The sequence below is a fragment of the Apis florea genome, unplaced genomic scaffold (assembly GCF_048593485.1).
Source record: "Apis florea isolate Af1SG1 unplaced genomic scaffold, ASM4859348v1 contig_3585_pilon, whole genome shotgun sequence".
Lineage (NCBI taxonomy): Eukaryota > Metazoa > Arthropoda > Insecta > Hymenoptera > Apidae > Apis > Apis florea.
The window spans coordinates 2,007,875-2,033,346 of NW_028256788.1; the positions used below are offsets into that span (position 1 = coordinate 2,007,875).

Here is a 25,472-nt window from a genome sequence, read left to right on the forward strand (position 1 = left end):
ATATATCACAATTATCAAAATATTGATTCAAGAAGAAAATACTTGGAATTAAATTGATCATTTCAAAGAAATCATTCATGTGTTTAATTAAAGAATCATAAGTTATTTCAGTCTTCTTTCAGTTAACAAATTATCTTCTGTATGTGTATATTACTATAAATAAAAATTCCTGCACTGTAAACTTTTTATATTTTCTTCTTTTTTTTATTTACATTTTCGTATCAATAAATTTTTTTTCTCGCTGTTGAATGATAATGTTTGTACAATAATTTGCGTAATCGCATTTCGACGTTAACTGTTACACGTTTACACAGTTGGCTTATAACAACGTGGCCATTACAACGTAAAAATTCACGTTATTACGTTACACGTTGACCCATTACGTTCGAATTTAATTGTAGTATCGTTGCGCAAAACGTCTGAATGCTTTCAACCGGTACCGGAAGTAAAAGGAAATTCGTCGAGAATGAAACTCTATATGACTGTACATATAAAATATTCGTGTGAAATTTCTTGCCAATAAAGTATATTATAACCATATTGGAAGTTTATATAATATATGTATATGAAAACAAAAACTTTATTGACGTAATATGCATTAATAATATTATATTTTAATTAAATACGATAATACAAGAGAAGAAAATTACATGATATATAAATTCGTTCAATGATATATAATGATAAAGGCAGCAAATGTAAATATAATATGAAAACAAAAATATATTAAAAATAATGAGATATTAAGATGATAAATGTTATATAATACACAGTATGTTAATAATAAATATTCGTGGAATATTTCTCGAGGAGTGATTCTAGAGGCGAAAAAAAAAAAAAAAAAAAAACACGAAAGTTGATATACAAAAATTTTGCTCGAGGCTTATTTATTAAGTTGCGTGTATTAATTAAAGTTTGCTTTCGGTGAAGAGAGATAGCGATAGAGTGAGACAGCTTCATCTTTGTTACGCTATCGCGCCACACCGCGGCGCACCGTGTCATTCTATCTCCGTCTCACTTCATCTAACTTTTAATCTAAATCTAAACATATATCTTTCCATTGCGAAATGTTTAAACGTTTTCTTTTCCTTTTTTTTTTATAAAATAAAATATAACAAAATCAATTGTTAAATTTTTACCCGTCTTTCTTGTTCACCGACAATATTAAAAATTTGTCTTCCCTTTATGCAAGAATTAAATTCCAGAAGCAAGTTTTGAGAATTGGAAAATATCAGATGGATGTTTTGGATCGATTTTGAGAGAGATATGGAGCGAAATTTAGTTAAATACGAGCTTGATTCTTATCGTTTCGAAAGAATGCGTGGTATTTTCAGCAACATTTTATTTATAACTACCGCTACGGGAACCGGTTTTTCGGAAGAAAAGGCAAAGCTTGAATCATTCGATTCCTGTAAAGAACGATGAATCATACGGTGCATTTGTCCGCGGATTCAAATTGAGCTTATTGGGAATTTCTCTCCGATCAAAATGATTTCAATATTATTTTTAAATAGCTGTGTCAAAAGTTGAATAACTTTTAGACTTTTCTTCGATCATTGAGTTAATTATTTTCTTTACCATCGGAGTGAATGGAAAAATTTTAGGCGCGAAATTTAAGTTTAATTTCAATTTCTAAAAAATATGAACTCAATATACTCTGCTTTATCGGATATCTGAAGATTCTAAAGAAACATTAACACTTTTCACCATTTCAGCACCGAATAATAGAAATCAAATCAATTTAATTTAATTATAATTTATTCATATTCATATATCCATATTAATAATTTTTAGGAATCTCGATAAATCTGACAATCATAAAGGATAACTAAATTAACAATGAAAATTGCAAATATTATCGATTTATATTAAAGAAAAAAAAAAAAAAAAAAAAAACAATCCATAAAATTATATAAAGTCAAAGAAATTTCCGAATCACGACGCAAGAGGACGTAACAGTACACTATACGATCTCAACAATGGTTGACCTCGAGCCGTTCGACTTGGTGAATATAAACTGAAATTGTACGATGCGAGGAAGATTAACAGTCATAACGATTCCGTCATTCATGAAACTCCTTTGTCATGGATGATTTTCCGCCCATGTTCATTAAAGCATGGCCATCTAACTATTTATAACCGGAACGTATGAAAAAGTGTAATCATGGACAACTTTGTCCAAGGAATCCATTGTAATCGTTGAATGAAATTAATACAATCTCCATCATTGTTTTTTTTTTTTTTTCACTTTTTTTTTTTTAATTTATAATACTTTTTCGTTGTGTAACGGGGCTTTGTTTTAATCAAAGGAAGAGATACATAAAATACAACATCTTTTTTTCATAGGCATATGAACTTTTTAACAATTCTTTTCTAAGACAATTTGAAAAATCGAATTTTTAATTAATTGATTCCATTCCTCTCCTTTATTATATGAATTAATAAGCGAAATTGTGCAACACCTTACGAAACAAAATATATAATTTGGACAACATATTTGTGACTCACCCTCCATAACATACACAATGGAACCGACATCTCCTTCACGTATGATGGTTGAACCAGCCGAGAAGGTAACAGGATACATGCAATCCACGATCTCTCGGATCTGCGTCAGCTCGAGGTTCTTCATGAAGTCATTGTCCAAAATGGCTGCTTTGATCAGTTCACGAGATCTATGAACAGAAAAAAAAACGAGATATTTTCAATAATTGTCATTCGACATAGAGAACGAAACAAAAATGTAATCTAAACCAAAGTAATAATATTATCATAATTCGCATGAAAATCGTAAGATCAAAAATACGAAAAGATCCGTAATAATAAATTATTTCTGGACAATCTATCGTATCTTTAAGTACACGTTATTTATTAACACATCGCAGAGTGGAATTTACGAATTTAAAGTACTCGAAAAAAAAGTACTTCACACGCGCGCACACTTTTGCTCAATCAAACGATCCTCAACAACACCAAGGTCATCTCCGTTGATCATCAAATTAATCATCAAAAATAAACTTAAGAAAGTGTAATAAAAGCGTCGTCATTTCTAAATATATATATAGGATACAAGAGGTTTGAGGTACGCCACAACTTACTTATCTTCCCTAGTATATATACTTGCTCGGCACACAAGTTACAGCGTGTAACAGGTGCAGTGTGATAATAGTTCGGTGCTTTTGATGTCTCGCTCGGAGAATAAATGCGAGCATTACCATCCTAACTTGTAACGTTAAGCATCTTACGTAGCCGCTCAATGCGAAAATTGCCACGAGGATTCCTAGAATTTTGCTTGATTGAGCTGTTGTAAAAATTTTTTCCTTCGTTAATCCACGTTTCCACTGTGAACTTATTCTTTTCCCAATTGGGAAGAATAAATTGTGAATGAAATGAAATCGTTCGATAAATAACGTGGAAAATTGTACGATATATTAATCGATTTTAATTCGATTAAAATGCGATTGTGATTTATTATTGATGCATTTATATATCCGATTTTCCATTCTATTAAAAATTATATTCGAGCGTTATATCCGTTTATGCAATATCCTTGGAAGTATTTATAGACGTGTCAGATTCTATTTTTCGATATTTCTTAACGAGGCAATCAATTCAATTATTTTTTCTTCTTTTTTTTTTTTTTTTTATTAATTTTAAGTTTTATTAATTTTAAGTTTTGGACGATGAATTTCGATAATTTCGAATCTTTTGGAAAAATTAATAGAATAAATTAGAATAAGTTAGTTAATTTATGGTACGATGAAAGAAAAATAAATTTTTGGAAGCGCGAAAATTTTCTATTTTTCGATATTTCTTAACAAGGCAATCAATTCAATTATTTTTTTATTAATTTTAAGTTTTGGACGATGAATTTCGAATCTTTTGGAAAAATTAATAGAATAAATTAGAATAAGTTAGTTAATTCATGGTACGATGAAATAAAAATAAATTTTTAGAAGATAATTCTTAACAAGGCAATCAATTCAATTATTTTTTTTTTTTATTAATTTTAAGTTTCATCGTGAACGATGAATTTCGAATCTTTTGGAAAAATTAATAGAATAAATTAGAATAAGTTAGTTAATTCATGGTACGATGAAATAAAAATAAATTTTTGGAAGCGCGAAAGTTAGGACGAATCGGGCATAGTTCGTCGATGAAAGAGGTTACTTAAGAAACGAAACGAGCAAAGTTAACGAAGCCACGTGTCGCGCATTAAAAATAGTCTGAATGTAACACCCTGTCACGTATTTTCGCTGTAACGCGTTTTGTACAGGTGAAACCATGAGTTGAAATTGCGCAATGCCATAACTAAATTTCACTTTTACAATAGTTTTATGCTTGATCGTTTCTGCTTAGCTTCGAAGACGACAATAACTGATTACTATTATCGCTGTTACATCGAGTTATTAGCAACAAAAACACAAGTTACAATTATAGTTATCTGCAATCGTTACAAAAATTTTTAAACAAAGTATTGATATTTTTTTTATAAAATCAGATTCCGAGATTGATTATAAAAAGGATTTAAAAATATCTCTTACTATTTGTTTCTTCTTCGAAATTAAATTTTTATGCAAATAAAAAAAAAAATAATAGATTGTCTGGATACATAATAATGCAATCCAAAAAAAGACAGATAAATACCAATCTAAAGAATATCAACGTGTATAAATAAACTGATGATGAAAGATACGTAGGAAGATCAGAAGCAACATGCATAATATTGCGGTGATCTGTCACCGATGCATGTAGATGTCGCTGGATAACATTTCTAGTAACTTAAACGTTATCTAAAAACATCGATCAACCGTCTTCGAGAGCGGCTAATTTATTTGATCTCTAAAATAATCTTGCGAAGCTTAACGCAAAACAATATTTCATCATCGAAGATTAAAAAAAGTATCCAAGTATTGGATTAAAGTTAAAAAAAAATGAAAACTTATTAATAATAAACTTAAAAATAACTTTCATGGTTATTGATGGATCCTATAACGACATAAATAAATATCCACACTTGTTTAATTTACGATATACAATATAATTTACGATATAAAATTTGTAAAATTGAAAAAAAGATTTGAGGAAATTTAGCTTGTCGAGAGTGACAGTTTGATGATTATGTATGTATGTATATCTGTGGATACAAAATTACTAAAGATGTTGAATTTTGATAACCTATCTCGAGATAATCGAAATCAGCAATGCGCGCCTTTTAAGTGATTACCAAAAATTCCAAAGACGTTAATGATTGTTATCGTTAATATGTTTTGATCCGTTGTTGCCTCTATTCAAAAATATATAACGAATATATATATATATTATACCGATGAATTCTGTAGTACCTTTGAGGTTTCTGAAACTTCACGATTATCCTGGTGTCTTTGGTAAGAGGCTCGGCTGAAATTGCCTGTCTCTTGGCTCTCTGGCCAGATCCAATGCCAGTAGAGGCCAAGCTGAAATCGACGATCTGCCGGAACTTGTCGATCTCGTTGCGAAGATATCGAATGGTAATATCTCGTTCTTCCAAAGCTTTTTCGAGCATCTCGATCACCTCGTCGCGACGTCGAAGCGCCACCGTCCTCTCGTACAGCAATCGTTTTAGATCTCGTATCGAATCCATGATTGGGGGAAATATCTCTTATTTAATTCAATATTCGTAGATAATTTGCTCGCTCTTGGAATATTTTAAGAGGGTGTTTCACGTGTCATGTGCACTGAAATTTTTAATTATTTTAATTTTATTTTATGTATTTTATACACTTTTACTTCCACACTAATTGTTTCTTCCTTTCATTGAATCACTTTTCATAACGTAATCGATATTCCTTTTTTTTTTAAGCTTGGAAGATGAGGTTTTGAATCGTCTTGATCATTCGTTCTTATCACTCTGCACGTATTATTATTATTATTGTTGTTGTTGTTGTTGTTTCGATACAATAATAATTTGTTAGAAAAAAATTTTAGTACAATGACATTCATAGAGATTCTGGAATGGAGTAGATTGTTCGTTATTTAACCGATTTATAATATTTGAATATTAAAAAAAGTTTAAAAATTATGAATCATTTCGTCTATAATAAAATGATTCAGGAAATATCAAGTTATTTCGATGGTTGGTGGAAAGCTACTTTAATAAATGGATAGATAAAAATATGATCGATTAAAACCTTCGATGTATTAGATATCTCTCTAAGATATCTAAGAAACAAATTTAAATTAAAATATCTGCCAAAGATAAAGTTGTATATCTGATTTGAATCGTATTTTGAAAACAATTTGGGACAATTCCATCCACGTTATTTAATGAACACGTTCAACTATCGTTCGCGAGGGAACATTATTGCTTGAACTATAAATCTGAATTTATAGATAAAGATCTATAACGGAAGCAAAACACAGAGTTTCCCAATGATTATTAAAGTTCTTGTATAGGATCGATAGATCTGGAATTCACGTTTACGATAACGAATTTATTTTGAAACTCGCTCATTGACTGTGAATCGAATGTGAGCTCGAATTTATCGAATTTAAGCAGAATTTCTTATACGCTGTTTCAATAGTATTCAGAATAATTAATGCTAATTAATATTTATCTACATTCATTAGAAATAATAGAAAATCTTTATTTTTTCGATCATAACATAATAAATCGCAACGCGATCGATCGTTTTGACAAGGAAATATTTTAATTCTAAGCCATTATATTACACATTTTATATTATAATTTATTTAAAAAAGAAAAAAATATTGAAAAGAAAATTAACCGTTTTGATGGAAGACGATTTTCCTATTTTTTTTTTTTTTTTTTTCTTTTTGCATCAATTTGTTCCAGCAAGATACCAGGTATTCCGATTATGTAATAGCAATTTCGAACGTTCTTGAGCTTCTCTGATAGAATCGAAATAGGTATACGTACTTTCGAAAATAACCGTGGAATAATAATGATCGACAATTCTGACGACTGGTTGTGGTGTCTTGTCAGCCTTCCTTTTGTATTTTTGAAGCAAGAATAGAATAGAGCTCGCTTTCAAAATTATTCAAATTATATTCATTCCTCTAATAATTGGACTTCACTATCCGATATATTATTAATCATTTTTACCCAAACAACCTAGCTATATATATATATATAGATTAACGCGTGTAAATTGTATAGATAGATAATTCTTTTACAACGAAACGATTTGGAAAATTACTTTATTGCTTTCCAATTTTTTCACGAGGTTACTTCAATCGATAAAGAATTATTTTTGAAATACTTTTTTTCTTTCTCGTGTGATTAATCACATTGAAATTATCGACGATCGACGAGCAGAATAAATATCGACATCCGGAAGTGTTACAGATAATTTTAATTTGTCAACATGCAAGTGAAAATTTAAAGAGATCATTTCGATGATTTCTACTTGAATAATTTTATCGAGAAAAATGATCAAATATCGGTTAAATTGATTAGACTTTAACCTTTATTTTTTAGGTTTAAAAAAAAAAATTTCCATTCGAATTTTTCCAAACGAAAAACACTATTAAATAAATTACAAATCGCCAATCAATATGCCAATTTCCGCTCACGAACAAATTTTCGACGAACACCTACGATCTTCTAATATTACTTTTCACGCAATTCGTCACCACTTTTGTCCTTATCTTCCTACGAAAATATCACTATTTTCACACGGAATCTCACGTGTCACATCAATCACCATTTCGATAACGATCTTCGAAAACGATAAACAATAAAATTCACAAAATTAACGTAACGTTTTTAAACTTTTTAAATTTATCCTTCTACACACCTTCGACACTCTTTATTCACTCCGAACAAACAATCCATATATATATATATATATATATATATGTGTGTGTGTATATATATATTAAAAACTTTGCAATTAATTAATTTCTTCAAATCTTCTCGATTAATTAAAAATTTAAAGATAAATAAATCCTAGCCCGATTTCTTTCGATAATTTACAGATACGTAAAAATGGATATATATCGCACAATATTTCTCATTTCGATCGATCTTTGCTGAATTCGTTCCGGAAATATCGAGTTGGATCGATCGATCGATCGCGATCGATGGAGGCGCAGAACCGTCACTTGTAAGAGTCTCCGTCGAACTAACAAGAAAGGCGGTAGATTTGCTCGAAAGAGCTCGATGCTCTCTGAACGATGATGACTGTCGATTAGTGTGAGCTCGTACGGGAAAAGGGATTCACTTTAATTGTATGTTAATACGGGATTGAGATAGTTAATGTCTATTTAATTGCTCCGAGAATCGATATATCGGGCGATTTAATAAGGGTAGGGGGAAGAAACGAGGGGATGTTGCGAAACTGTTGATGTTTAGCTGTTGGAAAAGTCAATTTTTTTTTTTTCTTTTTTTTTGATCCTTTTCAAGTTTAAAATATTTTTATTCATGCGATCAGAGCAGAGCGTATTATTATTTTAGCTTGCGCAATGTGAAGAGACAACGAAAGTTTAGTTTAAGTCATCGTAAGCTTATTACAGTTCGCGATGTGAAACGTGTGTGTGCTAATTTGATTGGAACGATTCACAAAAGGGAAACGAATTTCCTCTCCTTTCTTCTTAATTTTTTATCCCTCGATCTCTATCCTTATCTCTATCAAGATCATTAACCAATTTTAACATTGTCAGATTGTTACCCAATTTCTTGGGACAATTACCCAATTACGATATTATTACCTAATCTCATTTTTAATCTGGCTGTTTTACATTATCCTTCCATTCTACGAGAGTGTCACTTAAGATAGATTCTTTTTTAATTTGGCCAACAAATCTGGATAAGAAGATTCACTCGTAATCATACACGTGTAATTGATAACAACATCTATTCAAAAGATACACAAATTGTGATTAATAAAACGGGTTAAGACGTTTGAAAATTATTTTTCCTGATAAACTCCTCTCGATAAATGTGATAAATTAATGCAAAATTAGAAGCAAATTGGAAGATTATTGATAATAGACATAGATCGTTCAATCATTGATTAATTCCTGATATTTTTTTTTTTTTCTTAATGTATTCAATGTATTCGTTACGCATAACTGTTTTAATGCATTAATTATTTAGTCAAACAACAATTCGATTCTATTTTTTATTTCGAAAGTAACGATGGATAATTTATTTCACGTGAACGATTTGATTCGTTTGTTAAAAGCAATTTGACGAATGCTCGATGAAGTCGTGATCGGGTTTAATTGCTTAAATTAAGTAGCCCGAGGAGATCGAATCTAGAAAATTCTGAAGGATATTCGCAACACTGTTAAAAAGCAGGATCAAGATTAAATTTTATCTCGTTGATATTTTCAATATCTGATCGTGAGTTTATCCGAGCGACATTATTTTATTTTCAATCTCACTAATTTTCTCAAAATTGGAATGTAATCAACGAATGCGCTGAATTTAAAAATCTTTGAAAGATAAGAAGAAAATTTTTTAAGCATAATTAATTCCTCTTATAGAATGAATTGAATGATCAAATATCGGCTAATTTACGAACGAAATGAAAAATTTATTATTCTACGGATATTATTATTAATCTATATATAAATAAATAAAAAGGAATAGAGTTAGTTATTAAAATTGGCTCCATTACAGAATTTAAGAAATAAATTCGTTCGTAGAAATAATTATCGATAAAATTCGTCTTGTGAACGTTGATCATCATAGCTCGAGCAAAATGTAAATCCAACGAAATGTAACCATTAAATCTTCTTTGAAGATATAATCAAAGTAGCAAAAATCACCACTCAGATTACCAACCGTAAATTCGATCAGTAAAAATAATCATTAACTCTCTCCCTCCATCACCGAAATACCCCCACCGTCTATTTTAACATCTCTATTTTTAACCGTTTTATTATCAACACACTTAAAACGGAAACCAAATTGTGAATCCTCTACCTTCGTAAATTTTTAATTCCTCACGCTACCAATGTCGAAAACAATTTGTTTATACCTCAACGTGAAAAATTTCTATGCCAATGCTATTTACGACGTCGTTTCTATCTTTTTTAAATTTATATCTAAATTATCTTGAATCTACATTATTCTAAGTTCTCAAAGTTTTATAAATATATATATTTTTTTAAACGTTTCTTCTTACGAATAAAAATCGAAAAGCAAAAATCGATATAAAAATTCTATCTTTCCGAAATTAAATCTACATAATTAGCCTCTGAGAATTCATAATATAAATCTCTCGATTCTTTCTTTCTTGTACTTGTTTTTTTCCATTCCATATAAAACATAACGCATTATCATCATTCTCATCGTTAAATCGTAGAACAAAAATTCTACATTTGCACAATTCTAATAAATCTACATCTAATTTTAATTCCAAAATCTCCTGTTACAAAAATTCTATCCTCGCTTCTTATAATTAATCTTTTCTATCATTTCTACTCTATTGAATACGCAAATGCAAACACTATATAACGATATCACCATCTATTAAATCAATCAAGATAAATTACGAAAAATTCCTTCCTCAATTCTCAAATCTACGTTATTTTAATTTCAAAATCCTTTCATTATTCCAAGATATAACCATATAAAAAAATATATATATACAAAATATGCAAAGATACAATCTATCTTTCCTAATCAAATTCTCGTTATCTCAAAATCTTCCATTAATTTTCATCACTTCAATAAATACCCAATATAATCTACCCAAAATCTCAAAAGTCCTCAAATTTTCCTTCGAATACCACGAATAAATAAACGTCCACAATTCTCGGAATGAAACTTAAATTACTTCAACACCACGTAACAAAACAACACGTATGAAACTTCACTCGAACTCCGATCGAAATTTTGAGAAAAAGAAAAAGAAAAGACGCGAGGAGGATCCTTCCCTCCGCGAAAGGACCAGGCGCGAAAGAGCAGCCGTGGTCTTCTACCGTGGTCGCGTAGGGCGAGAGACTAACGAGACTAACTCCGTGTTCGCGCACGGAGTCTATTTTTGAGATATAATCGCGACTCGCGCTTCCTCGAAGCCAGAACGCGTTAGCGTATGTAACCCAGCGTAGCCACGTCGACCTGGCCACGATCTACGTGTTTCGAAAAAGGCCCCCTTTCACCTGGCCTCTAACGCCCGTTTCTAACGTTCGTGACCAGCCTTCGATTTCTTTCACAATTTCACCGATTTTCCTGCGCCCCATTTCCGAATGGCGGATGGGTTAACAGGGTGGTATTGCGTCGACGGATGTTGCGCTTAGACGGACTTGTGTGCGCGCATGTGAAACGGTATCTCGAAATTTGAGAAAAATATCTATTTTATCGTTGAAAATATCGTGCGAGTATAAATGTAAAATTTTGTTAGAATTTCGTTGGAATGTATTAATAGAATATGTGCGGCAGCAAATGTTAAATCCTCTGAAAAATCCTCGCGACTTTCAGCAATTAAAAAAACGAAAATATCCTTGCGCGCGACGTAGGATTTTAATAATATTTGCGGTGGATAAAAAAAAAGAAGAAAGAAAAAAATAACAATAACTTTTAATGAGAAATATGTAAAATGTTTACTTTGGGGTATTGAACATTGAATTATTTCCAAGGGGACAATAAGGAAGAGGCAGAAACATTCAAACAAAACTTTTCCGATCGTGTATGCAAATATGTTTAATAAATGTACACATACAGGATATAAATGACGCATAGAGCAAAGCCAACTATCGATAAATTGCATATATGTATATATTTATAGAAAATGTTTGAATTTTAATTTTTTTCAATTCTGACTTCCTCACCTTCAAATACTCTCAAATTGTATCTGGTTTTAAGATTTTAAAATCGATTTTTCATTCATCGATTAAATAAAATAAGATATATAATTATAATTTTCTCACTTTACTTTAAACATGTTGTATATAAAACAATGTATAAATAATATATAAACCGTGGAATATATTTGTTGTTTCGAAGGTATGTATGGTGTAATAATACTTGTCTGGAATACCAGAATAGCAAAGGATACGATCAGTTATGTGACAACGTTCCGTTTATACAGGGTTAACGAACTTGGTCTGTTTTGGATGTTGCGTGTGCTAAAAGAAAGGCGAGGAGTTGCTTCATTGACTTTAATGCAGATAACTTCTGTCCCACTAGAAATTTAAAATAATGCTAAATTTTAACCAGCCGCTCGTCGAGAACAGATTGAATCTAAAATTAGACGAATGACAGATATCTGTCAGGTGACTTTAAACATTGCAAGAGATAATTGGATAATTTCTCGCGTTTTGAAAAAAGATCATTCCGATAAATTTAGATTTCTAACTAGAAGAGTTAGAAATACAGATATTTTCACGTAACGTGACAAATTTAGAAGAGAAATTTCAAGTTCAACGAATTTTTTACTCAAAGAGCGTAATTTTCTCAACATTTTCATCTTCTCTCGTTTATTTTTAAGCACGACAGTAGCACGAATAGAGGCTAAAAGGTTATCGACCCAAAGGTAAACTAAAAAATTTTTCTCCAAAGATATAATTAAAATAAAGAGAAGAGATTTGGCATTTGTAATAGATTTAGAAAAAAAAAAAAAAATTGTGAAAAAAGTTAAATCAAGCAAAAAATATGATTATTTTTAAACTTTATTACTATTCATGTGATTATTGTTGAAAGTATGCGATCAAAAAAAATATTAAAAGTATTGTATTTATAGCAAATACAAAAATATCACAAATATAAAATCTACCATGAAAATGTGGAAGTAAAAAAAAAAAGAAAAAAAAAAATAACAACAAAACAATTGCAACATGTATGACGCACAAAAATCACAATGGACATTACGTTTTGAGCTAATGACCTACGTTAACCCATAATTTAGTAAGATAGCGATCATTTTTAAACTATACTCTGCCAGTAGTATTATGGTATGGTACACAACAATATATTACAACTGTCTTACATCAGACGGAACGGTTTAAAAACCTGTCGGAGATAAAAACTGATGGGTTAATTAAAATGCATCTTCCGTACGCGTTTGTGACACAAATAGAAGATATCGTATTTATTTTTAATACGATGCTCGAAAGGAAACGAGAATTGGTAATGAATTTTCATAAAAAGATACATCAAATGGTGATGATTAATACGAATCATCAGACGAATTATCGATCAATCTATCATTTTTACACACCACAGAGACATAAACATGATTTTGCAATCACGATGCTTTCTTTTTATGACCTCTCCGAATTATTAATTATCATAAAGTATTCGTAATGAAAATAACTTTTATCCAAATTTTTGTCATGAGATTTTTATCATATCGTAATTGACTCATTTCGTAAATTGATCAGATACAATTTTTTTTTTGCGATATATATATAGACAATAATTATATACAATAATGGATATTTTGTTGAATAAAAATTTTAATTTGTCGAAAAATTAAATAATTAAATTTTAAATATAAGATTAAAATAAATAAAAAGAAATGATTTAAGTGGAAATAGTTTCAAAGTGATTACATATATGACAAATTATATCTTTTTTTGATTTTTTTATTTTTCAAAGTGTTAGCATTCCTATTAAATATAATTAAATGTAAATATTGCAATTATATAATATGTTAAAATACGCAAAATATATGCGAGGATATATATGTAAAAATATTATAAAAAAATATATAGGTAAAAAATTATCTAGTTGTGATTTATTTCTTTTATATAAAAGTGACATATCATATCCCTTATATTTTTATTAATTTTAAAATAAATTTTCATTTTTATATTTTTTTTTGAATTTCGCCATGAAATCGAATCGATTCATTTTTGTGATGATTTAACAAAATGCAAGATCTTATAAAAAAAAGTAAAAATTATTTTTAACGAACAAGTAACAGATTATTATTCATTATTGCTACGTAACTACATAATTTCCAACTGATTATTTCTTGTTTTCCTTTTTTCCTTTATTACGAAACCTCCCATCGCGGAAAAACGAATCATTGATAGAAAATTATGATCATTCCTACTTGGACGAATGCAATTACTTGATACTATTTTTAGAAAGAAATATATATTTATATTTGTTTCTTTATGTACTCAAATAAAACAGTATTTTATTGCTTCGAGAATGTCACAACATAATTTGATCATACATATTTTCTATTAAATTAAAAACTGGCAACTAAAAATTATTTATATTCACAACAATAAATACATAAGTAAGTTACATTCTATTAAAATTAAATACGTTTAAATAAAATAAATAATTAATAGAGATATTCTTATATTCTTCTTATTAAAGAAAATAATAAAATTCGGCAGGACCTATGAATTATGATAAAAATTTTATTTTTTAATTAATAATTTTTTACTTATCACTTTGATCTAAAAGAAATTTTATAATTCAATAATTAATTTAAACTTGCATTAAATTATTGAATTAATATACAAGAAATAATATTATCAAATGTACGTACGTGGTTATTTTTAATAACTAACATGTTTTCGAAGCCAAAATGTGGTATAATTAAGATTAAGAGGAATAGGGATAATTCCGATTGAATTGGCAGTAGAACAAGTCGATAAATAAATATGTACATACATGTGTAATTAATTTCCTTGAATGTTATTACATACACAGAATGTAACTTAACTATTATTAAAACTCACACTTACTACTTAATAAATACCTTCAAAAATTGGGATGAATTGAAAAGAATAATTATCGTATAATAATAATAATTGCCTCTTCGTAACTTTTTCATATCGTATATCACATTTTTCACGAGTTACGGTACATACACTATAGCCCATAAAGAGTACAATTCACGTTTCATAAACCCAATGTTTTACAGAAAAACGCTGGCACTGTTCCGACGAGGATGTACGTGGTCTCGAAACGAGAGAGGCCTTGCTTCGTTTTTCGTACACATATCTCCGCAAAGGTGTATAAGTGACGTGGATTGTGTGCGGTCACTTGCACGTAGCCACGATCCTTTCGAATACACACTGTCCATTGCGGGAATCGTCTCGTTTGAATTATTTAAACGGCGTCCGCCGAAACCTTCGCGTTTCCGTTTCGCAACCACGGCCGCGCATGCGCGGATGAGGCGGGATGCTAGCGAATCCGGCATTGTTTTGCAAGCGCGTTTGGATGAGGACGAATTTGCTCAATGGAATTGGTCGAGGATTCTTGTGCGTGACTGCATTCGCGATGCGTGTGCATATTGTTTGGCATTAGTCACATTTGGTGCGTTTGTTGAAAAGGAAATTTGACAGCGTCGTTTTTTGCCGGTTTGTGGTAATGGAAAATATACTCATGCGCAGATCTCGGTAATTCGAAGCTTAAAGGAAAAATTGAAGAAGTTAGGTTATGGAGGTTAAGTTATATGGATTGAGACAAGAGTTTTTCTTGTAGAGGTGTACTTCGATTCTAAAATTGTAGTTAGGAAAAATAAATTTTTTCTCGAGATAGTAAAAGTAGATAAAACAGTTTTAAAAAAAATATTAGAGACGAATTACGGAGATGGATGATTGTTTCTTCTCTTGATTGTCGGATTGTCGAAATCAGCGAGAACAAAATATCAGGAGGAGGGAGGTTCGTCGATTTACTTGGTCAAACGAAGAGGCGTGGTCCATCAATATAAAATGGTTAAATTAATCTCGTGCACGCGACATATCCGTTGTGATCGGACACATTGGCGTAGCCTTTTGATGAATATTATGGAATTTTGTTTGAAAAATGTTTAAATTAAGGCAAAAAAGTATTTTCAAGATTCCTTTGATTCTCCTTACTTTTGAAACGATGAAAAAGAAAATTATTGATATCAATGTGAATTTTGTAATAGCCATATATTGCGGGAAATATGTAAGAAATGAATTCTATCCAAATTGAATGGTTTATCCAAATTTTGAAGTATACATTTTTGAAGATATATAAAATGTAATATACGAAATTAAATATTATCATAATTTTGACCAAAATTTTAAAAATTTTGCTTTGGTTTTTATGTAAAGTGCAAATGGAAACTTGTTATTCTATCCTTTCATTCCACCCTCGTCTCTCTGTGATGACGAAAACGGTTAATTAACCATCAAGGTTGAATCACACGATGGACGAAAGAAAGAATTTATCGTTGTACCGATGTTGTTTTGGTTGTTATCGCGATCCTATTATTGGAAGTTGACGTAGAATAATCGTTGAATCATAAGAAAATATTTTAATTTAAATTTGAAATTCCTTTTTTTTTTTTTTTTTTTGCGAACTTCATTTTTTTCAAATTTAGGTGATGACACAGAATGAATTCCATAAAATGAGAAGATGAGAACTCGTTACTTAAATTTCGAAATTTAAATTAATTTCAAGTTTTTTTAATTTTAAAAATTTTTTAAAAATGATTCAGACATCATAAATTATGAAATTGATATTGAAGCTATAAATAATTGATCCAATTGCTATTCTTTCATCCTGTTAGATAAAAGACACTTGATATTGCTAATTTAGTCTAATCAAACACACAGAAACATTTAATCAATTAAGCTACAAGTCAATAAGCAAATCTCTGACTAAGATTATAGGTCATTAAACAAACTTAAAAGTCAATAAATGTATACAATTCTATTTAAATTAATTTAACCTATCTCGATGACAAAGAAACATTTTAAATGTTTAATGTACTTTGCACAATACACATGTATATCTATAATTTAATTTAATTATTAAATTAATTGTACGTATGAGTTAAAGTACAATTTTTCTTCTTATCTCCATGATAACAAGAAAATATGATAAATAATTTAGACGTAGAAATATACAATTGTGTTGCTCATCCAATGAATTCCATTGTGCTTTCTGTTGTAATTTATTTATCCTAATTCAATTTATCCCATCAATTTTTCCAAAGAAAGAGGATTTGTAATTTATATTTCACAATATTAACTTTTTAATTTTTCCTTTCTTCGATAAACATTGCGAATAATATCTGAATTGTCATAAAACTATAAAAACTTAAAAAGAAACATATCAACAACTTATATTTTATCAAATCGCTAACACGATTAGTTGTTTAACTCTGTGCAAGAGGACACTAGTGTGATCAAGTAAATGCAACTTTGGACACAATTGCAAGTACGAAAAAAAGAAAGAAAGAAGCACAACGATACAATATAAAGCTGTATTCACATCGATTTTAATCGATTTTAATTTTAAGCCATTTTATATTTTGAACAATTAATCGATAGTTATTTAATGTAAACGCGGCTTAATACAATATCTAAGAAATCGAAATAAAAAAAAATTTGCTTTCTCTTTACATAATCCTTAATTTCTATTTCTGGCAAAATAATAAAATGATAAAACGTTTACACACTTTTTCTTCCACATGTTCCTACGATAGCGTTTCCAGTCGATTTTCATGAGAATGGGGGCAGCACAATAGTCGCAGCACGGCGAGGAATTCCCATTGACGAGGAAGATTGACGCGAGAAATTCCATCTTCGATACCCGATCTTTCTTTCGGTCACAGTTGGTGAAGCGGAAAACGTAGCACGTTTACGGCCAGTTTAACGCCAAGATGCGCGTATTACGATCGAGCTGGTAGCAAATCGATTCGTTTTCGAACGGTCGAACGGTTGCGCCAACCCGGTGCACGTATACGGACGATAACGGTTTAATGAAAACGACGGCTATTTTTATGGCGACGAGAGCCGATTCCGCGCGATAAACGCGTGTGAATATCGAACGCGAATACGAGCTGGAATCGGTTTACCAGTCTATAAAGTTCGTTGCTCTCGGAAACGATAGGTATTCAGACCGAATTGTTTCTGTGCCAGCTTTTCGTCTTCTTTGTTCGTCGTTGATTGTGTTTACTCTTCTTTGTACGATTTCGAGGTGCGCGTGAAATCGAGATTATTTTCGTAATCGATGACTTTATTGTACGACGGATCGATATTTTTTGTTGAATATGCATTTTATCGACAAAAGAACTCGCGAGATTGTCGATTTTTATTTTTCAACGGATTTTATTGATATTGAGTCTGGATCGAATTCAATCTTCAACTTTTTTGTAATTTTTTGAATTATTCTTAAACTAGTTGTGCAATATAATTTTTCTATTTTGTTGTTTGTTTCGATCCGTCGTTTATGAAAGAGTTAACTTATCGAACGAAATAAATCAATGAAAAATATAACAGTAAAAGTAATCCACGCTTTTTTTTTTGTCGAGTGAATTTAAAAGCGAAAGCGACACACTTGATGCGAGAAATAAAATACGTACGAACAAGTCCATGTCCTTGATCGATCATTTAGAAAAAGCGTGGTTCAGAGAGTGGAAAGGGCCTTGATAAATGCAAACATTGCGCGTTTAAAAATGAAATAAAAGAGAGGACGAAATTTCTATTCGATTTTACATTATTCGATACATCTCTACGAGATGGATGATTTTTATTATCAGAATAACGAATCAAAAATTAAAAGATTTAAAATTAAAATGCTTCAAGTTTATTTTATAACATACACTGAAAAATATTAATATAGTGACATCTGTAAAATTTCAATAAAATTGAAAATTGAACGGTAAAAAACGGTAGATATTAATATATTTATGAAACACCCTTATAGAATTAATTTTTAAAAACCAAAAAAATCACAAAAGAGATATCATACAAAATATCGATTGAGCTTTATTTATTATAACCTATAAATAATTGAAATTTGCGTTAGATAAAGCGAGATGAAGATAGACTGCCACGGTTGTATGACGTTTAGTATAAGTAAAGCTATCTCATTTTATCTCATAGATTACAATTTCTATAAAATAAGCCACTTTGAATCTCTTCAAATTGTCAACGTCCTTTCAATTTTTTCGAATCATCGATCTGCGATGAAAGATAAAAAAAAAAAAAAAATCGAGAAATAAAAAATGAAACAAGAGATCCTAATTTTTTTTATAGATCGAGGCCGAAGAAAAGATCTCTTCGATCGAGACGAAAAATTACCTATGCCTCTTTGCTATTAACTCGAACAAATGTTACGTAATGATTCAAAGGTTTACGTGTAGGTGGGAGAAAGGAAGTCGTTCCATTTATCCGTGTCACTTTTACTAATATATCTAAAGTGAGAATAATTTCCAGGGATGCCCAGGGCCATGTATCGCCTCGTTTCGACACGAGTTATGAAATCTTTTATCCACGGATAAATATTCCCTCGTGTAATTACACGTGTACGAAATACGTATTGACATTCGTTGGGAATTAAGATTGATGTCGATCTTGAATTCTAAAGGTTTATTAATCTTGGCTTATCAAGAAACGTATATTTATGTTCATAAGATAAAGAATAGATATTTCAAAAAATAAATTTTTGAAAGATAGCGAATAATTTAGATTTATTGATTATATAAAATCGATTAATAAATATCGACTTATTTTTGTTAATTTACTCGTATTTCAAATATAACGAGTGTCCCGTAATTTATGAATGTGCAGGTAGAAGGCAATTTAGCTGAAAACGAAATTAAAAATTTAATATTGTTATTCAAAATTTTTTTCTCTAAATGGAATAGTAATACAATATTTTAAAGATTCAATTTATTCAAAATAGGAAAATGAAAAAATTAAGATCATGCGCGATACGTCATTCACGATAAAGATATTCACATTCTTACAAAAGATTCTTATGAAATGAAGATAACGCTACCGTGACGAATATTTTAATTGATAAACATGTGTCAATCTTTTATCACGTGTAATGTTATCTCCTACCAAACGTCATTCAATACACCGATAATGTATCGATAAATTTAGCATCAATAACATGAGAAATTGTGTGAATCATTATATTTTGCGTCTGATAAAATTGATAATTATGATTTATACTTTTTTTACGTTTCTATAAAAATATCGAGATTAAAAATATTTTCATTTTATTGAAAATACTCAATACTTAAGATCTTAGTAATTTATTAATTTATAATTGTTAATGAAGAAAAGAAATTAAAATTAACAGAAAATTATCTTTTTACTACTATCGATTTCACCAATTTAATTTTTTGTTAATGTATTTTTTTTTTAATACCATAATTCAAGGCATAATCGTAAAATCCCACAAGATGCTATTCTTATATACTATTCTTATATACTCGTCCTGTAATATAACGAATCGGTCGATGAGAATGCACAATACATTTCTCATGTACCGACCGAGTCGATCGAGGAAACAATTCATAGGAAGCAACAGGTGGAGGAGTAAAAGGCGAAATAAGCTCACGAGAAGGCGCCACTGGTCAATGGCGATATCTCGAGGAGGCGCTAATTCGCTCGTTCGTGGGCATAGTTCGAAGCTCGTCGTCCGACCGCTTGTGCGGCTTTAACTTTTTAAAATGTCGCCGATGGCCGTGACAGGGTCTATTTTTAGCCACAACGAGATAAGCGTGGCGGGGAGAACTGTTGAGGAGAGACCTGGAGCGAGACGGAAAAGAGGGAATTCCCTAGGCGAGAAAAAGACGAATAGAAACAGCTCAGAGTGGGACATACAGTAGCGTAACCGGATGGCATTTTAGTAGGCACTTGGAAAAACACCTGTTTAATTAACTCTCTGCCTGCACAATGATCGATGGAATTGGATGAACATGCGTAACGATTCAACAGTTTCTCTCTATACATATAATGATTAACGTTGTTCCCCCATTAACGTGGTAAATTTATTCTCTTTCTAGGGAAAATTGATGTTTTCAACGATCGCCTTTTTAAAACCGAATTAAACGTATCTTTTACAGATATCGATGATACGAGCAGTGACGGATAATATATGAAAACGTTGAGCGATTAAATACCGAAGAAATGTTTTTACTAGTTGACACTAGGGAATTCCCGACAACAAGCAATTTGTCCCTAGATGAAATATCTATAGGGCATGTACTATATCTTCGGAAAGATAAAAGGCTTTCCACACGTGAATTACTATGCGATTTCGATTCTCCTGGATACAAACTACTTTTTTCATTAAATATTCTTTCGTTACAATGTATATTAAATAATCGACACACTGCTTCGATCGTGCAATTTTCATTATCAAAATCTAAAACTATTAATCTTCCAGATTGATTCAATTACATCACTGGACAGGAACGACGAAGATTGTTGAAATAGAAATGAATAGTAGAGACCGAGGGATTGGGAACGAGGAAAAGGGGCGAAAGGGGGAGGAAAGAGAAAGAGAGAGAGAGATAGAGAGAGAGAAAGAGAATCAAAGAACTAATTATACGTGACGTCACTCGACTGGTTTCAACACAGAGCCGAGTGCAACGAGTCTCGACTCGACGAGTCAAGTCACGGCAAGTGGGCCAAAGAAGTCTTTCCCTATCTCTCTCCCTCTCTCTTCCTTTTCTATCCCCGTTTCTTTCTTTTTCTAAGCCGCGGAAGCTGCGTGTAGAAGAAGAGGAGGAGTATAAAGGAGATTTCTTCTCGCTTCATGATGATGAAGTAGGAGGAGGCAAAAATAGACTCCCAAACTTTATGGACGCTAAATCACTGGCACGTTAGGCCCGCTGCCATTCCCAACTCGTTCGAGCTGGACTGACCGACTCATTAACCATAATATAACGACAGCGACGAATAGGAAATTCAATGTAAGCTTAATTAACCATTAGGAAACACGCTACGTGGAAGTTTCGAGTTTATCTGCTGTTTTATATTTTTTATAATATCCTCTCTTTCTTTTTTCTTTTTCATGAAAGAAGAAGAAAAAATTCATGTGAGATATCGATGCTTCTTTTTTAATATACTATTTTACTTTGCATAAAGTTACTTTTATTAAGGGCAGAATTTATGACACCTCTATATATACAGTTTGAACGTCTGTACAACTTGTGACGATGGCGAAAAAAATTCCCTAAATGGAAACTTGCCGAAGGTTCAACCTGTTTACGATGGCTTTCACGAATTCATTGATGTACGATATATTTTCTTCTGTATCTGGATCAATGAATTACGGTGTTTCGGAATTATTTGGCAAAATCGTAGCTTTTAAAATAGAGCACATAATAACATGAGTAATATTTAGGACTTGATATATTTAATATAATTGGACAAAAAAATTGGACAAATATTTGGATATAAATTTTACTATTATATTGGATAAAATTTAAAATAAAGAATAAAATTCATATTAAGATAGTTAGACAATAATTCTTGGAATCATTTTTCTTATGAAAAAAATTTTTACATTAAATAGTTTTTAACAACAATATCCTTGAAATAATGTTAATAAATTCAGTAGCTTGTTCATAACTGAGATATTTTAAAAGATAAATATAAGTTTCTGACAGAGACAAATTGAAACACTAATAATTATTTATGTTCTCTAAATTCTGTTGAGTTTTTATATTTGTATAAAATTTTAATTCTAAAATTATGTTAATAATGTTAATTTATTTCACATAAATGATTAAGAAAAATTTTCTGAAAAGAAAATTTAAAATTTGTATAAATTTTCGTATAAAATTTTTCATAAATGGAAACTTTTATCTAATAGTCTTCTATAAGACGATAATAAGAAGCTAAAATATAATTCGAGATGCGATTATTCAAATTATTTTTATCCGTTAAAATTTTAGCATATCATTAACTTTGAAATCATAGTTTTTTATATCTTTAATTAAAAATGAATTGATGAGAAGTGTATAACCAGCAATTATGATTAATTACGACGATGAAGAAGAATTAATTAATATTCATAAAAAAAAAGAATTATACATAGATTGTTGAATATCAATTTTAACATATTTTTTTGTTTAGAATTTTTTTCGTGCTCGATCAAGGATTTTTTCATTTTCTTCTCTTTCTTTCTTTTTATTATTACAAAATTAAATTCTTCGAATAAGAAAATATTGATGAAAAGAAATAGATTTTTAATATTATTTTATATTACAAAGAAGTTTATTTACTGAACAAATAATATAAATTATATAAGTTTACTTGGACAGCAACAGAGAAATCTTTCAACTTAACTGCTCGCATCACAAAAAAAAATTTATATTTTTAGAACTTTATAAATCTATACCATATAAATCTACATAACAAAATTCAGCGGAGAATTCCTAAGCTGATATCACAAAAACGCTTATACGACAAAAAAAGATGTTATTTCTAAGTCTACATTATAAATCTGCTGCAGAACAGTATTTTAAAATACTAAATACTATAAATTAAAAATTCATATAAAAAGTTTTTAAAAAATAAATCTCTTTAATTAATATTTGAGTTTAATATTTTATATTTCTAAAGTTCCGATTTCTATATAAAAAAGAAATTTAAATATCAAAATTGAATGTTTTATTTTAAAAATTTCAATATTTTTGCAAAGAACATCTTTCCTTCACCTTTTAACACCCAGTCGTTATGAATCTACATAAAAATCAAACAAAGAATCCTTCAACCATAATAATTACCAACCTACTTACATTGCAAACAACCTTGTATTTCTCCACGTATACCATTATTCGTAATTATTTGAACGTAAAAAATTTTTCAGCGAACCTGTTTCTCATTGATAACCTGTGAACATTTGTGCATTCGTGAAAAATTAAAAAAAGAGAAAAATGCAAAAATATATAAAATATTCAATATATAATTAAAAAATTTTAAAAATCATTATTTAATTATGTTCATAAATATACAAATACGTTGCATTTTGATATATCAACTTTTAGAGAATCGATTTTATTAGAGATTAAAACAAATAAAAAAAATTGATATACAAAAATGTCGATTGAGGTTTATTTATTAACTTGTAAGGAATTGAAGATTGCGTTAGATAAAGTGAGGCAGAAACAGAGAGAGACAGCTTTATCTTTGTTACACCAGAGCGCCACAGAGCGGCGCTCTATGTCATTCTATCTGTCTCACTTCATCTAACTTATTTTAACAAATTGTTTATAATTTAATAAATAAATTTCAATCGTTTTGTATATCAATTTTTATATTTATTTTGACTTTTGAAAATGATTCTTTGTGTTTTATGAATATATTAATACTTTATAAATAAAAAAAAAATATTATATCGATCATTTTACTCAGAAAAATTAATATTATTATAAATATTCTATAAATCGCAAATTACAATAACTCATAAGTATATAATTAAAAAATTTAATCATATACTTTAATTAATATTTTAATTATTGTTTTGATTAATTAAACTTTAGCATGTTTGAGCTTGAATTTAATTAATTAATTTAATAAATTTTAATTTGATTTATATTATATTAAAATTTGAATTTGAATCACAATCGAGTCGGATTTTAGTTTGTATTAAACTAAACTGATCTATATATAATTTTTAAATCAATATATTTTTTCCATCAAACACAATCAACAAAAAATCAAAAACCCTTAATTTAACCCTTAAAAACGATATTCATCATAGCAATATTACGTATATATAATCGTAATCGTGATCAATAACCACGTCGTAACTATTATACGACGTTTCACGAAATTCGTTTTACGAAAAAAAGAAAAAAGGAGAAAAACGAAAAACAATCGGACAAACGAATGTCCAATTTCCTAACGAAATTTCACAGGCCCAACTATCACGCCGTGTCGTCAGCAACCATGACGAACGCAGCTATTTTCAGGCCCACTTGCATTATCCAAAGGACGTCTCCACAGAGGCAGACGTGGATAATAGACTCTCATGATTCATGCGTACATCGCATCGTATCGGTGCGTACATACCACACGTTACGATAAATCGTGTTACGATAAATAATCTTGGGACCGAGCTACGTATATATATATATATACGCGATAGTCCAATTATCACGGCTTAATCTCGCGCGTCACAGGGTCCCGATTATTTACAAGCGTCAATGGCGACGATTTCCATATATAAATTGGCGCGCCACTCCCGACGGAGGAGGAGAGGAGCCCGTGTTCGATTGAATAGAGGAAGCCACGCGGCGGCATACAAATCTTTTTGCACCTTGTTTGGATGTCTCACCTGGCGACGTGACGATATTCGAGCCTCCAGTAAATATTCCAAACGACATGTTGCCTCGCTTTCGACCAGATTTCCGTTCTTCGCGCATTACACGAGGGAAGGTGATTAGGGTTGGATTTATTATGGTAATCGAATCCACGAGTTATGGCGTGCGGTTTGACGAGGTGTTTAAAAGTAATTAATAATTTATGGGATAATTCCGGGAACGTCCGTGTTATTTTTAATCCTCCTGCTGTAGCCTTGAATGGTGAATTTTCGATAGAATCATTTTTTTTTTTTCTACGTATTTGATCAATAAGTTAATTTATAATTGACATGAGTTTAAGTATTTTTAAGCATTTTTAAGTATCGATATTTTCGAGTTTGACGTTAGGTTTTGTAATATAAATAATATAATTCTTTATTAGCATAAACGATGTTACATCGAACTTATCGAACTACAATTAATTACGGGACAAGTTTTATTTCGCTTGCCCGCTTATTATTT

The 25,472-nt window shown here is 30.2% G+C and overlaps 1 protein-coding gene across 4 annotated transcripts in view; it reads right to left on the minus strand.

Annotated features, from left to right (window-relative positions):
• Positions 1–25,472, minus strand: part of for (cGMP-dependent protein kinase for) — a 69,791-nt gene that overhangs the window by 25,881 nt on the left and 18,438 nt on the right. Inside the window, exons 1-3 of one of the 4 annotated variants that reach the window (XM_086914203.1) lie at positions 6,920–7,371; positions 5,346–5,989; positions 2,509–2,675 (exon numbers count right to left, since the gene is read on the minus strand). In XM_086914203.1, the coding sequence (XP_086770329.1) occupies positions 2,509–2,675; positions 5,346–5,623 (445 nt within the window). In that variant the 5' untranslated portion in view covers positions 5,624–5,989; positions 6,920–7,371. Of the gene's footprint in view, positions 1–2,508; positions 2,676–3,098; positions 3,120–5,345; positions 6,046–6,919; positions 7,372–25,472 lie in introns of those variants that run through there. The other 3 variants (XM_086914205.1, XM_086914206.1, XM_086914202.1) reach the window with 3 other exon arrangements.